General features: G+C 36.5%; 1 protein-coding gene across 1 annotated transcript; it reads left to right on the top strand.

Annotated features, from left to right (window-relative positions):
• Positions 1 to 230: 230 nt before the first annotated feature.
• Positions 231 to 9,505, top strand: LOC110108171. Its single transcript, XM_020838688.2, has 5 exons — positions 231 to 1,182; positions 1,255 to 1,864; positions 6,627 to 6,837; positions 7,584 to 8,514; positions 8,586 to 9,505. Exons 1-5 carry the CDS (start codon positions 265 to 267, stop codon positions 9,228 to 9,230), a joined length of 3,315 nt encoding a protein of 1,104 aa, XP_020694347.2. The 5' UTR covers positions 231 to 264; the 3' UTR covers positions 9,231 to 9,505.
• Positions 9,506 to 17,213: the final 7,708 nt, after the last annotated feature.

Raw genomic sequence — 17,213 nt, forward strand, 5'->3', positions numbered from 1 at the left:
GATATCGTTTATCTTTTGGTAATACCGAGTAGTGCTGAACTCGATATTATGAAGTACTGAATTCAGTACTTCACAATACCGAGTAATACTGAGCTCGGTATTTCTCGGTATTGAGCAATTTCCGAGAAATAGAAAATGAAGTGACTTATTTTCATTGACGTCCAGTATTCGAACCCAATAATTTACCGTGTTTCACGAGTAACCAACTAATGTGCTATTCGACGATCTATAAATGCGTGTTTCATTACACTAAAGATCAGATCAATGGCTTCCATTATTGTAGCAATCATGGAGCTTTTCCCCGTTTCCATCTTCCTTTTCTTGACATTCCTCTTCATCAAATCAATCATTAAAAAGCTCGATCGCCACCGGCTCCAATCCAACGCGCAAGTCCCAGGCCCAAAAAACCTCCCCATCATCGGCAGCATTCACCATCTCCTCGGCCGCCGTCCTCCCCATCGTGCACTATACGACCTCTCCCTCATCTACGGCCCCATCATGCGCCTAAAACTAGGGGAGGTCCACACCGTCATCATTTCCTCTGCCGAAGGAGCCAAAGAAATCATGCAGACCCACGACATCAACTTCGCCTCACGCCCCATCACCCCCAGCGTCGATGCCCTCTTCTACAATGGCAAAGGCCTCATCTTCGCTTCATATGGCGAGTTTTGGCGCCAGATGCGTCGAATCTGCAACATGGAGCTTCTCAGCTCGAAGCGTGTCCACTCCTTCCGTGCCATAATAGCGCAAGAGGTCTCCCACCTTGTTCGATCTGTTAATCTTGCAGCTTCTGCTGGCGCTGACATCAACCTAAGCAGTGAGTTTGCCAACCTCGGCAACAACATCATGGCAATCTCTGTTATCGGCAGTCGGTGGGAGGACCAGAATTTGTTCCAGTCGGCGCTTAGAGAAATAGTAGAGTTGACCACAGGTTTCTCCTTGATTGATCTATTCCCATCGATGCCCAATTTCATCACCCGCATCGCAGGTTTTCCACAAAAGCTTGAGCGATGTTCGCAGAAGTTGGACCAAATAATGGAAAAAATATTGCAAGAACACATTGAGAAGAGGGCAAGAAACTTAGTGCAAGCAGAGGATCTCACAGATGTTCTTCTCAAAATCCAACAAGATGGCAACCTTCAATTCTCTCTCTCCAATGATAACATCAAGGCTATCATCAACGTGAGCTCAAAATAATAAATTTAATTAATAGTTATTTAATGCTTAACTGATAAAATTTTTCTGTTTAATTAGGATATTCTTTTGGCTGGAAGCGAAGCGATGGCAACTACCTTAGAATGGGCAATTTCGGAGCTAATTCTCAGCCCGATGATCATGAAGAAGGCTCAGAGAGAGGTGAGAGAGGTGTTCCGCTGCGACATGACGAAGATAATGGGAGACGAGGAGTGGATGAGCAACAAGCTTAGCTATTTGCAACTGGTGATAAAGGAGACATTGCGGCTACACACTCCGGCGCCATTTTTGCTGCCAAGGGAGAACAAAGAGAGGTGCAAGGTGATGGGCTATGACATTCCAGTAAGGACGACGGTGATGGTGAACGCGTGGGCAATAGCAAGGGATCCTGAGTATTGGGACAAACCGGAAGTCTTTTGGCCGGAGAGGTTTGAGGAGAATCATGTTGATATGAAGGGAGCTCACTTTGAGATGATACCCTTCGGTGCTGGGAGGAGAATTTGCCCAGGGATGCATTTCGCATTGACCACAGTGGAGATGGCCCTCGCATATTTATTATACTTTTTTGATTGGGAGTATTCAGCTAAGAATGGAGAGGAGCTTGACATGAGTGAAGATTTTGGACTTTCAATTAGGAGAAAGACACCTCTTTGTTTATTAGCCACACCTAGCACATGAGTGGAAAACAAATTTTAAAGAGAAAATGAACTACCCTGTTGCTTGGAGGGACAAAAAGCTTATTAAAAAAAAATGTAAAATTTAGTCAATCATGTTAATTAGATTGTTATAAGTGTTATGATTGATTGGTCCAATTTTAATTATATTGCTCTATGAGACATCACATCTATGTAAATTTCTATAATTAAAATGTATAGGCTGATCTCTCTCTCTCTCTCTCCCCACTCTCTCTTACAAGAAGGCTCAAAAGGAGTTTCAAGCTTCCTTCAATATTTTACAAGTGGTATCAGAGCTAGATGGAGGTGATCTCAAGGTGGAGGAATGTTCTTATTCAAAGAAAAGAAAAAGGAGACGCAAGTGTGCGAATGAAATAAAGCGGGTGTGTCGGACATATGAGCAAGGTGGAGTAAGCGCAGAAGCTGGAAAAGTAGGCTCGCACAATAGTCGGGGTCAGGTTTGTTCACTCAGAATGCCTAATCTATGCCAGATTGAGTGGGAGGCTGATCCTGCGTGGAAGGGAGAACACAGAGGTGCCGCCATCAGGAGGTCTCTCCCAGAGACCAGGTGGAGGCGCATGTGAATGGACAAATGTAAGAAAATCCAAGTTATCATACAAAATCACCTATAAGATTGTTTTTTTAATGTTTAAAGCTTGTTTTTTTTTATGCGTGTAAAAAGAAGTTTTGGCATTCTTCTAAAGACATTGTTCAAGTTATATATGTGTGTGTGTTGCGGGCTAGATTAAACACGGCAATAGAGTTAAAATTTTTCATCTCAACATTTTATGGATATCTAGCACACAAACAGAAGGAAAAGGAAATACTAGAATTTTTACATGGAAACCCTAAAAAAAATGAAAAACCACGTGGTCACGCCCAATTGAAATGATTCGACAAGTATTTGAAAAGATACAAGTGTATGATTCTTCTTTGAAATTGAGGATGGTCAGAATAAAACAATCAACCGTAGTGTTTAAATGTAGTCACAAATAGAGACCAGATGAAAGTTCGGCAATGTTTGGTGGTTGAGTGGAAGTCCGGCATTAGTCGTCGGTTGGGCAAAAGTCTGGCGTCAGTCAACAATCAAGCGGAAGTCATGCGTTAGTCAGTATTTGAGTAGAAATCTGGTATTAGTTGATTGTCAGTCGGAAGTCCGACATCAATCGACGACAGGACAGAAGTCCGTCCATATTCAGTGGTTGGGAGGAAGTCCACCGTTAGTCGGCGACCGAGCAGAAGTCCAGCGACAGTTGATGGTGAGGCGAAACTTTGACAGTCGTCGAAAAGAGTCTGGTTATAGGAGAGTTCTTTTCCTTGCTTGGGGTCCCCTTTCCATGATAAATTAGAGGTCTATTTGTAGTTTTCTAAGAGTGGCATGACTAGTAAATATGAGGTTTATCAAGAGTAAATCAAGGTGGTTTGAATGGACGGTCAATGTTAATTCGTATGATAGTGGATTATTTACTGTGCATTTGAATTTGTTAATGATATCAGAATTCATTAAACATAGGCTCGTTAGATTTGTGTCACCGAGCTGCTCGATTTGACTATAAGCATGTCACTTTTGAAAATCATTTGGTCATCCAACTTATGGTTTAAATTTTTCAAATGTGCTTCGAATTTTTGATTTGGACTCATTTGGGGCCAGATTAGGTTGGATTTGGTATCGTTGGGTTCGTATTTTTAAGAAATTTAGTTTGATTAAAAGTTTGCTGGAAATGGAGTTTGGATCATTTGAAATTTAATTTCAGAAGTTTCCAACTTGATTTTGCCTTGAGATTCATGCTCAATCAAGTTAATTTTTTGATGATATATATCAGTTGCTCTCTATTTTCGGATGTCAAAACTCAAGAAGTTCAAAAATACGCACCACAACTTTTGAGGAAATTTTTATGTGATTTAAAAATTGAAAATAATTCAATCTTGAAAATAATGCCGTCCCACATCCAACCGGTTCCGAATTACGACCGCCAATGCTTGCCATGTGCAAAGAGGAGTTTTTAAGGTATGGCTGATCTTTTTTTTTTTTTAGTGACTACAATTAGAGAACAAGAAGTTCTTTTTTTTTTTTCCAATAACTACAATTAGGTAAAAGGAGTCAGTCTATCCTTCTAAATTTGTGATTGTTTATAATAGAACTGATAAATTTATGATTCTGAAGGGAGAAAATTGCAAGCCATCATAATTTTATTTTCTTTGGAGCATTTATATCCATTAGTCGAATTCACAAACTTCAAAATCTATCTAGATTGTTTTATTCTTTAAGTATGAAATATCGTATAGGATATAGCTTAATTCTAATTTCAATTCAGTGTAAAATAGATGGCATCTACAAAGTATCTTTAATGAGGGAAAAAAATAATTCAGCAAATATAGTTATTTGGGGAAGGATTAGATTACTTCAAATTTGTTATCATCACCATATCACAAGCCTTAATACTTGGAAATATGGTTCTTTGGGGAAATATTTTTCAGTCTTCTTGTCCATTTCAAGTTTCGTTGTGTGGCAAGCCTAAACCCAATGGATACCTTCCCAATTTAAGATGAGAGAAAATTGATATATTTAGCATAGTTATATCTAAGTGATTTTTTAACAATTGAGATTTGAGCTCTTAAAAGTTAATGATCAACATATATTATTGATATATGTACAAGTGATAAGTTCTCCTCTCTGAGCAGTATTGTTGATCTTTTAAAGCAATTTGTTAAGTTCATGTATGATGGTGTGTATCCTCTTATTTACAAACTCATTGCTTCAACATTAACTTTGTCAGTTATTACTGCTACAGTGGTGAGAACATTTTATGCAATGAGAATTTTCAAATATCGATTACGTAGTAGAATGGGTGATGATTGACTTAATGATTGTCTGGTGCCTTATATTGAAAAAGATATATTTTATTTGATTATCAATTAAATTTTAATGCAATATTATCAAAAATACAAAATAAATTATTAATTAAGCTTGTAATAATTTTCAATTTATGAATTATAATGGTTTTACTTTGAATTATATTCTCATATTATTTTTGTAAAATATTAGTCCATTATATGTAAAATTTGTCAACCTTAAAATAAAAGACTGGTTCCTAAGGGGCGGAACCATGTAGTCTTTAGGGGGGGCTATTCTTATTCATGATTTTCATGATAATTTAATTACACCTTTTTTTTCTTTATTTTTCTTGTTTAATTTTTTTTTAAAAACTTTTTGTAATATATAGATATATCATATTATTTTTTAAAATATTTAATTATTTTTTGTGTTGTATTTGCCCCCCCTCAAAATTGAAGCTGGTTCCGCCCCTGCTTATCACAGAGGCTTGAACCCATGTGAAACTAACACCCACATCTAATACACCACATTCAAATTAATATATTGAATGAAAGAAATCTCATGACTATCGAGTTATATATATTATTATCCATCAAGATATGTAAGTGAAAGCCGCTATTCGCTATGGATAATCGTATGTATAATTTAATATGCTATTCAATTAGTTTGCTTGTGTAGAGTATAAATGTCTACGATCATTTTGTCATATATGATAGTACAATTGTACCATTTACATTCTAACCTCGTTAGTAAAATCCTTTCAAAGATCCACATCTACTTTGCTCCACACAAGATATAATTACTTGTTTGAAGCTCAACATGTCTGTGATAATATAATTAAAAATTATCAGAGAATAACTCTTTTTAATATAATTAGAGAATAATTATTTTTTGTGAAGCTTTCTGATTCTTCCTTTTTATTTAAAATGAATTTGACTATTTGTAGAAATGTTTTCAGCTTTTTTATTACGATTTTTAGTTAAAAGTATTTTTCCTTAAGAAATTAAATTTTAATTCGGAAGGAATTTTTAAATTTTTTTTCTAATTATTATGAACTAAAATAAAACACAAAAATCATTTCGTAAATAATTTCAATTACTAAAAATCTCACGTGCTTGAATAATTACCAATTATATGCAACGGTAGGAGAAATGAGGCAAAGTTACAAAATATTTTCATGTGTTTGAATGATTTTAAAGTAAGTGTTTTTAGTAAGCAAAATTTTATTATTTTTCATATAATTTTATTTCCTTATAGGATGTTATTTTGAAAGAATTTAAATTTTTTAAAAAATATATATAAGAAAAACTATTCTCTAAAACTTAATAATTGTTATCATATTTAAAACTTATTAAAAATAATTAATTAATTTAAATGCTTCATTTTTAGATAAACCCTTGAAACTACAATTTATTAAGTTTTGCCGGACATTTTTTAAAAAATAAACTACAATTTAAAAATACTAAAATTTATGATCATATATAAATTTAATTTTGATTATAAAAGTTGTAAAAAAAAATAAAAAATATTGTTTAATTCATATTAGAAAAAACGTCTTAAATGTTGTTACGTCCAGGAGTATTCGTGGCGGTAGAGAAATATAAAGTTTATCGTCTTAGCGTTGTACGAAAATCCGGCACGCAATCAGATAAGAGAGAGGGTCTAGCATTTATGAGACACCAAGATTTTTACGTGGAAAACCCCTGAAAAAAGGGGGAAAAACCACGGGGCCTAGCCCCATAAAACTTGACACGGACCCGACCTGAAAAAATTCGAGTTCGGGCCAACCCGTTTGTGAAAAGAGTTGAATCCAAGTTTGGATTTATGATATGTTTAAAAAACATGTCTGGTTCGGATTGACCCGATAACCTGTGGGTTAACTTGGTTAACCTTAATCCCACGACCTAACCGGGTTCTGTTAGCTCCTGCGACCCTGCCTAGTAGCGCTGGCGCTCTCGCCTCTCGAGTCTCGGTTCGAGCCTTGTTGTGCGTTCGCGCTGGTGTTCTCGAGTCAACTGGTCAAGCCCCACCTCCAAAAGAAGACCTGCTAGGCGCCAGGCTGCCTCACTCCGTCTCCACTAGTCCACATGAATCCTTGATGGCGTCTCAGCAACTATGCCCCCGGGTTTGCGGGTGGGGTTGAATCAACCCGTCAACCCATGTAGGTCGGGTCCAGGTTAGAAATCCTGACCCATTTAGCTAAATGGATCAAGTTCGGATCAATCCGTTTATGCACGGGTCAAATCGGATTCAACACAAACTCGACCCGTTGATCCGAATTGACACTCCTGATCACAATAACTTCATTTGAAAAAATGGTAGCATGAAAACGCCCTTGAACAGATCATTTTAACTTTTACTTAATTTTTTATTTCAATAAGCACCAAATAAAAAATTAAACACAAAATTTGCCAATTTTTTTATATAATTTGATCGTCCTCAATGTAACCTTTTTATTAAAATCTAATATTATATTAATAATTAATTGCATGGACATCAGCCAATATTTGCGCATGGACGGCTGCCGGTCCACGTATCCACTATAAACAAATGTGCAATAATTTTTTATATTTTAGAAATTAGGTACGGCATGTAAGCAATTATCGGAGTTGACTTTTTTTTGGGACATTTAGGTTATTTAAATCAAACTCACACACACAATACATATACATAGACTCGAATCCTAAACCTCTTAGTTGGAAGCCTAAGCTCGCCAAGGAGAGTTGTGTTTATCGGAGTTGACTAGTTCTTAAAAAAGAAAACCAAAAAAGTTAATTAATAGTTTGCATCAAAATAGATCACGAGCAACTAAAAAAAAAAAAAATTGCGGCAGTAATGTTATTTGACGATCTATAAGTGCGAGTTTCATGTCGCTTAAGATCTACAATAACTAGTTGCCGTTATTGTGTCGCAAGCATGGAGCTTTTCCCCGCTTCCATCTTCATATTCTTAACATTCCTCCTCATCAAAGCAGTCACCAAAACGCTCAATCGCCGCCGACTCCAATCCAACGCGCAAGCCCCAGGCCCAAAAAACCTCCCCATCATCGGCAGCATTCACCATCTCCTCGGCCGCCGCCTTCCCCATCGTGTACTATGCGACCTCTCCCTCATCTACGGCCCCATCATGCGCCTAAAACTAGGGGAGATCCACACCGTCATCATTTCCTCTGCCGAAGGAGCCAAAGAAATCATGCAGACGCACGACATCCACTTCGCCTCACGCCCCATCACCCCCACCGTCGATGCTCTCTTCTACAACGGCAAAGGCCTCATCTTCGCTTCATATGGCGAGTTTTGGCGCCAGATGCGTCGAATCTGCACCATGGAGCTTCTCAGCCCGAAGCGTGTCCACTCCTTTCGTACCATAATAGCGCAAGAGGTCTCCCACCTTGTTCGATCTGTTAATCTTGCAGCTTCTGCCGGGGCTGACATCAACCTAAGCAGTGAGTTTTCCAACCTCAGCAGCAACATCATGGCAATCTCTGTTATCGGCAGTCGGTGCAAAGACCAGAATTTGTTCCAATCGGCGCTCAGAGAAACAGTAGAGTCGAACACAGGTTTCTCCTTGATTGATCTATTCCCATCGATGCCCAATTTCATCACCCGCATCGCTGGTTTTCGACAGAAGCTTGAGCAATGCTGGCTGAAGTTGGACCAAATACTGGAAAAAATACTGCAAGAGCACATTGAGAAGAGGGCTAGAAACTTACTACAAGCAGAGGATCTCACAGATGTTCTTCTCAAAATCCAACAAGATGGCAACCTTCAATTCTCCCTCTCCAATGATAACATCAAAGCTGTCATCAACGTTAGCTCAAAATAATAAATTAAATTAACAGTTATTTAATGCTTAACTAATAAAATTTATTGTTTATTTAGGATATTCTTTTGGCTGGAAGCGAAACAACGGCAACTACCTTGGAATGGGCAATTTCGGAGCTAGTTCTCAACCCGACGATCATGAAGAAGGCCCAGAGAGAGGTGAGAGAGGCGTTCTGCTGCGACATGACGAAGATCATAGGAGACGAGGAGTGGACGAGCAACAAGCTTAGCTATTTGCAACTGGTGATAAAGGAGACATTGCGGCTACACACTCCGGCGCCCTTGTTGCTGCCAAGGGAGAACAAAGAGAGGTGCAAGGTGATGGGCTATGACATTCCAGTAAAGACGACGGTGATGGTGAACGCGTGGGCAATAGCAAGGGATCCTAAGTATTGGGACAAACCGGAAGTCTTTTGGCCGGAGAGGTTTGAGGAGAATCATGTTGATATGAAGGGAGCTCACTTTGAGATGATACCCTTCGGTGCTGGGAGAAGAATTTGCCCAGGGATGCATTTCGCATTGGCCACAATCGAGATGGCTCTCGCATATTTATTATACTATTTTGATTGGGAGTATCCAGCTAAGAATGGAGAGGAGCTTGACATGAGTGAAGCTTTTGGAATTTCAATTAGGAGAAAGACACCTCTTTGTTTATTAGCCACACCAAGGATTTCATTTTTTGGTGCCCGCGAGTATGCTTAACGCACCTGAATTTGCAGCATCGGAATAACACATGAGTGGCAAACAAAATTTTGAACTACCCTGTTTCTTGGAGTAACAAATAGCTAAATAAAATTTTTGGAGTAAAAGTTAGTCAATCATGTTAATTATATTGTGATAAGTGTTAGGATTGATTGATCCGATTTTAATTATATTGCTCCATGACCATGAGGCATCATATTTGTGTAAATTCTTATGAATAGAATGTATATGTTAATGTAAAGTTTTGGAAAAAAATGAAATAAAACTTTGGGTAGTTTTCCTCCAACGGCTGCTTACTCCTCTATTTCCCTTTTCGTCTCCCTATCTTGCAAGAAAACTCAAAAAGAGTCTCAAGCTTCCTCCAAGATTTTACAACTGGTATCAGAGCCAGGTGGAGGTGATCTCGATGCGGAGGAAGGTTCTTGTCCAAGAAAAGAAGAAGGAGAATAGGTGCGGAACGAAATCAAGCGGGCGTGTCGGGCATCTGAGCAAGGTGGTGTTCGTGCAGAAGCTGGAAAAGGATGCTCGCACAACAGGTGGGGTCGGGTTCGTGTGGTGAGAATGCTTGATCTGTGTGGGATTGAGCGGGAGGCTGATCTTGCTTGGAAGGGGGGCAACGCTGAGGTGCCGCGATCAAGAGGTCTTAGGCAGAGACCGCAAGAAGGTTTGAGCAAATGCACGCACAAGGCGCGGGCTGCCTGGGTCACGTATCAGGCGCGAAGGCGGGGGGTGGCCACGTGTGGGCTCGTGAGATTGTGCGAGCGTACGGGGCTCACGGGACAGTGGGATGTTTTCATGCAGGACAAATATAAGAAAATCCAAGTTATCATACAAAGTCACCTATAAGATTGAGGCTTTTTTAAAAAAAAATAAAAATTATGTATGTATATATATATATAAACAAGTTTTGGCATTCTTCTAATTTCTAAAGGCACTGTGCATACAAATTATATGTGTATATATATATTGATTTATATTGTCCTTTATATTGACGACCTCGAGTAAATACTCGAAAAGGGTTAATATGAAATTTCGTTCAGTTGTATATGCAAAAAAGAAAATTAGTCTTCAAACAAATTATAAGCAAAGTTGTCTTTGAAGCCTAAGATTTATTTCTTTGGCTCAACAAGATTATAAAAGTCAAGTCGGAGGACTTTCAAGCCTGTCAGCTTCAAATAACCAAGTTAGAGAAGTATATTCCCTCATTTCGAGTGGGTTCTGAAAGTTAATGTCAACAAGCTTAAATATAGCTTTGTTGAATAAGCTATAAGATGGACTGCAAAGTTGTAGTAGAAAGCCGCTTTAAAAAGCAGGAAGAAAACAGTCCCAAACGAAACTTTAATTTCATGCTGTCATGTAAAAAGATTCCTAAATAAGATCTAAAAGACTAAAATGTTAATGAGGTTTTCTAAATCTATAAACTTCATCACACACGTTGGTAAAGTGCAAGTTTTCATATAACTCAAGTCTCAGGCTCAATTAGATCCTGAAGGAACTCAATAAACTTAAATATGATTATCTCGTTGATATCTTTTCTAGCTCCACAAGTCATAAGAAAGTCCCTATTAAGAGAGTCTTGTTCTATCAATTTGCTGACAAGTGTAACCATGTCCTAAACCTATACAATCTGATAAGTTTGAGTGGCCAAAGTTAAGGAGATCTTGTTTTTTGTTTGAAAGATCAAGGCAAAATATGAGGGAACAATATTGTTTGAGAAAGCACCAAGATAAACTTGATATATTATTTGACTATAATGCTCAATTCCTTTAAATGAACTTCTCTTCTTCGTCAAATTCATTAAAGTGCAAAGCATTAAACCAATAGCAATTATAATCGTCTATTATAGCCAAGCCAAACTAATAACAAATAGAGCCAGATGTGCACCATCACATTTGTAGTTCATAATCAGGAGGAAAAGATAAATAAGACGGCAAAAGCTTTAGATTTTTATCAAAAAAAGAAAAAAAAAAAGGGGGTCATCATTTAAGTAAGAATTTGATGTTCCACTTTAGTAGTTCATAATTCTTCCATAGCCCAAGTCAATGTGGGCTTAGCATTTAATATGGTTCGATAACAGATCTGATAGTGTTGTTGTTCTCTTCCAATTGCCTCAACTTATTTGTCTTGCTCTACCTAGATATGTATACTATAAGACATTAAGCCTCTAAACTCCTTCTAAAGATCTCTTATCTTCAAAGAAAAATGATGCGGAGCATTTTAGTTTAAGTTGTTCCTTAGAATATTTGATTTTAATTTTTTACGAACTTGTTATAGGATTCTAGAACGTTCTTGATTTCTCTAGGTTTCTACTTGAGTATTATAAATAGTGTGATGTAAGAAGAGTTGAGGATGATGAATATTATTATCTCTTTTATGAAGCTTTGAAGCTTGTGTTCCTCTTGTTCCCTGAATTGGGATCAAATCCTTCAAGCAGATCCGATTCTTCCGACGATCCAACAACATCACCTACTCCTTATCTTCTTCGTCAAGCAAGCAGCAACTACAAACCTTTCCCTGCTTATAATTCTGAACTAACTCTGATATTTCTAAGTCATTTTCTTCCTTCTCTACTTGTCCTCTTTAACTTAGAAGAATGCTTATTTGTAGATTTTTTTTTCTTGTAATTAAATACTAAAGATTCACATTCCTCCTTCAAAATAAACAAGAAAGAAGGAGGAATATCTACATCATTAAGAACATTCAAAATAAAGTTTTACCCAAAGCCAAATTACCACGACAATATGCTAATTCATTATAATCTCTAGTATAAATATTAGAAGAAACTTTATTAAACTTTTGGATGAATGCCAAATTCTCATCAATTCTTTCTTTATTCTTCAATTTCTTCAAAGATTGTTGAAGAATCTTGATGATGTTGAAATTATCCCCTTCTATAATCACACCCCGTGCTTCCAACATCAAATCCTGAATTACATTTCTTAAAGTGCAAACCACCAAAAATTCCAACTGAACAATATCCCAATGCAGGTATTAGACACCAAAAGCAAGTAAGAACCCGCCTCTATCATCTCTGACCACTCCACTGATACCTGCCTTATTGCTACTCCTTAAAGAAGAATTGACATTAATCTTTATCCATCAAGGAGGAGGAGTATGCCAATAAGAAAATAGCATATGCTGGTTGACATCACAGTTGTCTGAAAAAATGTTAATAATCAGGGTAATAGTAGCCATTGAAACCGTGCTTGCCGTAATTGATACATCAATGTGTTCCTTTCCTCCATGAACCAGTTTATTTCTACTCTTCCAAACTAAAAAAAAAAATAGTTGTACAATAAATATTAACAATGATAGAATTTGTACAAAAAAGTCTCCCTAATCCGGTTAAACAATCAACAAATTCATCAAATAGTGGAACCTGAAATCCCCATTTATTTAGCAGACCAATCACATTCTGCTGTTTTCCACATCTCCCAGCAATGTGAATGGTGTCTTCCACGTCCCACAACCTCTCGGGCATCCACAAAAGTTGATCAATCTCCTGTATAGCAAGAACGGGTTGGATGGAATGGCTTCATTGTATAATCTTCACCTAAACTGTTCTACACGTGGTCTCAATTTGATTTTTTTTCATGCATTTCCAGTGACTGCAATTTGAACCATACCCCATCACAGCTTCTTGAGACAATGCAACAATAGTTTTTCCTACATCTTTAAATTTCAGTTCAATTTGATCTAATCCTTGATCTAAATAAATAGGAATATGTACAATCAACTCCACTAGATGCTTGCCGAAGAACAATTGAAGATGATTCACATTCCAAGTATCCAAGATAAAGTAGCATAGATTGTAATTTATGATCTCCAAATCAATTACAAAGGTAGGCCATTTAGAAATGTTTTTATCCAATATCCATTTATAATGCAAACAATTAATGGAATTACCATTAGAGATTCTCCATGTTATAATATTTCTAAGATATGTTGCACCATTGCACAAGATTTTCCAAGTTGAAGAACACCCTTTCGTTACATGATAATTCCATAAATCAGTGCCATATTTGGCTCTTAAGATAGGGTTGAGCAAAGAATCATCCTTCATGAAGAAATCCAAAGAAAATTTAGCACAAAGGAGTCCCATTTTAGAAACAGCCGAAAAGAGACCACGACCACCTTTTTCTTTTGGTTTGCATAACAAATCCAAAGAAGCATAATGCATTCCAACATTCCCATTATTTTTACTCCACAAAAACCCTCTACACATTTTGTCAAACTCCTTTAGTGTCCCAATGGAACCAAAGAAATATAAGACAAAAAATAGGTAAAGATAAGAAAGCTGATTTTACCAACACCATTTTCCCTTCCAAAGAAATACAATTCTTACCCCAACTGTTCAATTTGTTAAAAGTGACCTCCTTATTGTTATCTTTACACTAGGATAACACAATTCAATAACAACATTGAACCAAAATACCTTTACAATGTCTTTCTTCCTTCTCCGGTTGACAAACTTTCCAAATAAAATCATTGATTTATTATGATTCACCTTTTGACCATACCACTTACAACATTTAGTTAAAATATTCTTCACCTTTTAAACTTTTCTAATGTTGGCTTCAGAGAATATTAGAATATCCTCATAGTAAAGTAGATGAGATATTCTAGGAAAATTAGGAGCAATTTAAATCCCCATACTCTCTCTACTAAGGTGAAAAGCATTAGATAAAATTTGAGAACATAAAATAAAAAGATAAGGGGATAAAAAACACCCTTATCTAAATCCACTCTTAGATTCAATCCAATCAAATCTTTTCCCATTGATCAAAATGCAAAATTTAGGGTCCATGACACATTGCGATAATAACTCCAAATTTTTTTTAGTAAAGTTAAAGTGATATAGAACTTTCCTTAGAGACTTTCATCCAATAATGTCATATGCCTGCTCCATATTAATTTTAATAGCCAAAATTCCTTTCTTTTCTTTTGGATATCAAAATTTATTGAAAACTTCTTGAGCTAATTACACATGCTCTGACAAAGAACGACCTCTTATGAAAGCAGCTTGCTCAATCGAAAAGACTTTGTGAATAACCGTCTCCATTCTTTTCAACATCATTTTTGCAACTAATTTATAAATAGTCAAGCAAAGACTAATTGGACAGAAGTTGGAGGGAACCATTGGATCTTGAATCTTTGGTATTAACACAATCAAAGTTTCCTTCCATGAATGATGCATAGTTCCTGTTGTAAGAAACTAATTAATAGCACACCAAACATCATGTTGAATTATTTTCCAAAAGCCTTTGATAAATGAAAATGTTATCCCATCCAAACTAGGTGAGATATTCTTCCCAACATTGTCCACAACTGTTTGAAGTTCCTCTTTAGTAAATGAACATCCAACCTTCCATCATCACTTCCATCAATAACATAACAAGGTGTTGTCCAGTCATCAAGCACATAGTTTCTATGCCTCCATTTGATTTTAAAAAAATCTTTAAAAATTTTATGCACCTTTGATTGATCATCCTTCACAATGCCTCTGTCATCCTTGATGTGATTTATCCAATTTGAGTTTCTTCTTGCATTTGCAAATGCATGAAAAAAAGAGGAATTTGAGTCTCCCACTTCCATCAACTTAGCTTTTGCTCTTTGTTTCCACCAAATGTTGAGCCGAGCAAGAGTTATGTTAAGCTCATTTATCTTTGATCTTAGTAACTGTAGATTTTCTTCAGAAAGTCTAGCATTCTGCCTCCTCCATTTGAAGCTCAAAAATTTCCTTCTTCAAAGAATCTCTCAACAAATTAATACTTTTAAACTTTTCTTTACTCATATAAAACAAAGCTCTTAAAGTCCTTTTAAACTTTAAATTTAGTGAAGTAGCAAGATCATTACTAGTGGACTTCTTCCAAGATTTCTCCACAATCGCAATAGCCCCATTATAAGATGCCCAAACATCTTCAAAATGAATACCTCTACTATGGAACAAAAGCGGTTTGAAAACCTCCAAAATAATAGGGCAATGATCTGAGGCTATTCTTGACAAATGTTTCATAATAGATAGATGAATAGATTTCATAGCTATAGAGTTTATGAGACATCTATCCAATCTTTCTAAAATGCGAGCCCCTCTAGATTTTTTATTGCACCAAGTGAATTCGGGTCCAACAAACCCAACCTCATGAAAATCATTATTATTCATGAATATCTTAACATCCTTAGCACATTGAGATAAAATGAATTTTTTCCCTCCTATTTTCTCCTCCTGAGAAAACACACAAGTAAAGTTTCCACCAATCACCGAGGGCATATAATCAGAGTAATATCTCTCCAAATAATCCCACAAAGACTTCCTATCAAGAGTATTCCTACTCCCATATACAGTAGATACCATCCAACATCCTTTATTCATAACATCCAAATTACCAATAATCACCTAAAAAGAAACTTCAATCACAGAGAAAGAAGCCTAATCCTTCCTCCATTAAACCATTATACCTCCAAAAAACCATCAGAAGGAACCATAAAAGAATCCCAATAATTTCCCAAATAATTGAGAATCTGAAGATTTTCCATAGTGTTTATTTTTGTTTCAACAAGAATAAAAAACACATCATTGTCTTTTATAAACTCCTTGAGATATATAGCGGCCTCCCTCTTATTGGCCCCTCTATAATTCTAGAAAGCAAAAGAAGTCATTGATTAAACAAGGGGGAAGGACCCCCACTCCTCTTACATTTACCACCATCCATCTTTCTATTAAGAGTAATAATATTACCCTAGCTAAGAGATTTTAATTCTTTAACAAGGTTTAACTTTCTTTCCTGAAGAAGAATTATCAGCCATATTGCTATCCAGAGAAGAGTTCACATTGAATGCCTCCACACTCGACTTAAGCTCCACTCCACCTTTTAAACCAACGTCTACTATAGTTTCAATATTACCAACAACAAACTCTCCTTCTTCAACACAGCCATTCACATGAACATCCAATTTCTCAATTGTATTTTTCCTATCCATATCAGATAGAACATCAAGAGTTGGTTCAGAATTAATTACCTTTACTCTTTGACCTTTCTCTTCCAAGGTCTAAAAAAAATTTCTAGCAGCATCCATGTCTTCATTCAGATCATCCCATTTTTCCAAATTAAAATCTTGTTCCTTTGGAGTTGCATTTAGTCCTCCAGCTGAACTAGCATTACCTTTCTCCAGTAAATTATGTTTTTTTTCTTGGGAACATAAACCTTTTTAACAGCCACTGAAGACTCATTACTACTATTTCTCTTTTCCACAAAATTCTTTGGTTTCTTATTGCCATACTTGACCTGAATTCATGGCTCATAAGCGGAATCTTCATCAACATGATTGATACTATCAACATCAACAAGATTTACTTATAATTTCTTATCTCTCGAAACTTCAGAATTTTCTGGAATTTTAGCATTCTCTACTTTTGCCTCCTTACAAACAGTTTTGATATGCCCAATTTTACAACATCCAAAGAATAATTTAGAAATACCTTCATATTCAATTCTTTGAAAAAATCTTCCTGCCAATCCTTTAACCCAAATACCGAAAGGTAATTTCACATCCAATGAAATTTGAACACACATTGTTGTGAATTCTCTCCTACTCCATTGAAACATCTTCCCATCTAGCAGATAGGGTTTGCCAACTTGAGATGCTATTTTGCATATATTAATCTCATCCCAACATTGTAAAGGTAAGTTTGGCAATCTAATCCACAAAGGTGCTGAAATCTCATGAAGAGATGTGGGAGAGAATGATGGTGACCATTTGTCCACCCCACTATATGTCCTTTGACATACTATGGTCCACCTATAAAAATGTACTCCAAAACATTTATTTCATCAAATGAACACAACAACCATCCAAGGCCCAATCTGGTTATGTGGAAATTCCCAAACCGATTCCATTGCCTTCTCATTTCAAAACAAACTGACTGAAATGGGATGTTGTCTCCAAATACCCTTACAACAAGAGTCTTCTCCAACTTTTTTA

Source organism: Dendrobium catenatum, unplaced genomic scaffold (assembly GCF_001605985.2).
Source record: "Dendrobium catenatum unplaced genomic scaffold, ASM160598v2 fragScaff_scaffold_1574, whole genome shotgun sequence".
NCBI lineage: Eukaryota > Viridiplantae > Streptophyta > Magnoliopsida > Asparagales > Orchidaceae > Dendrobium > Dendrobium catenatum.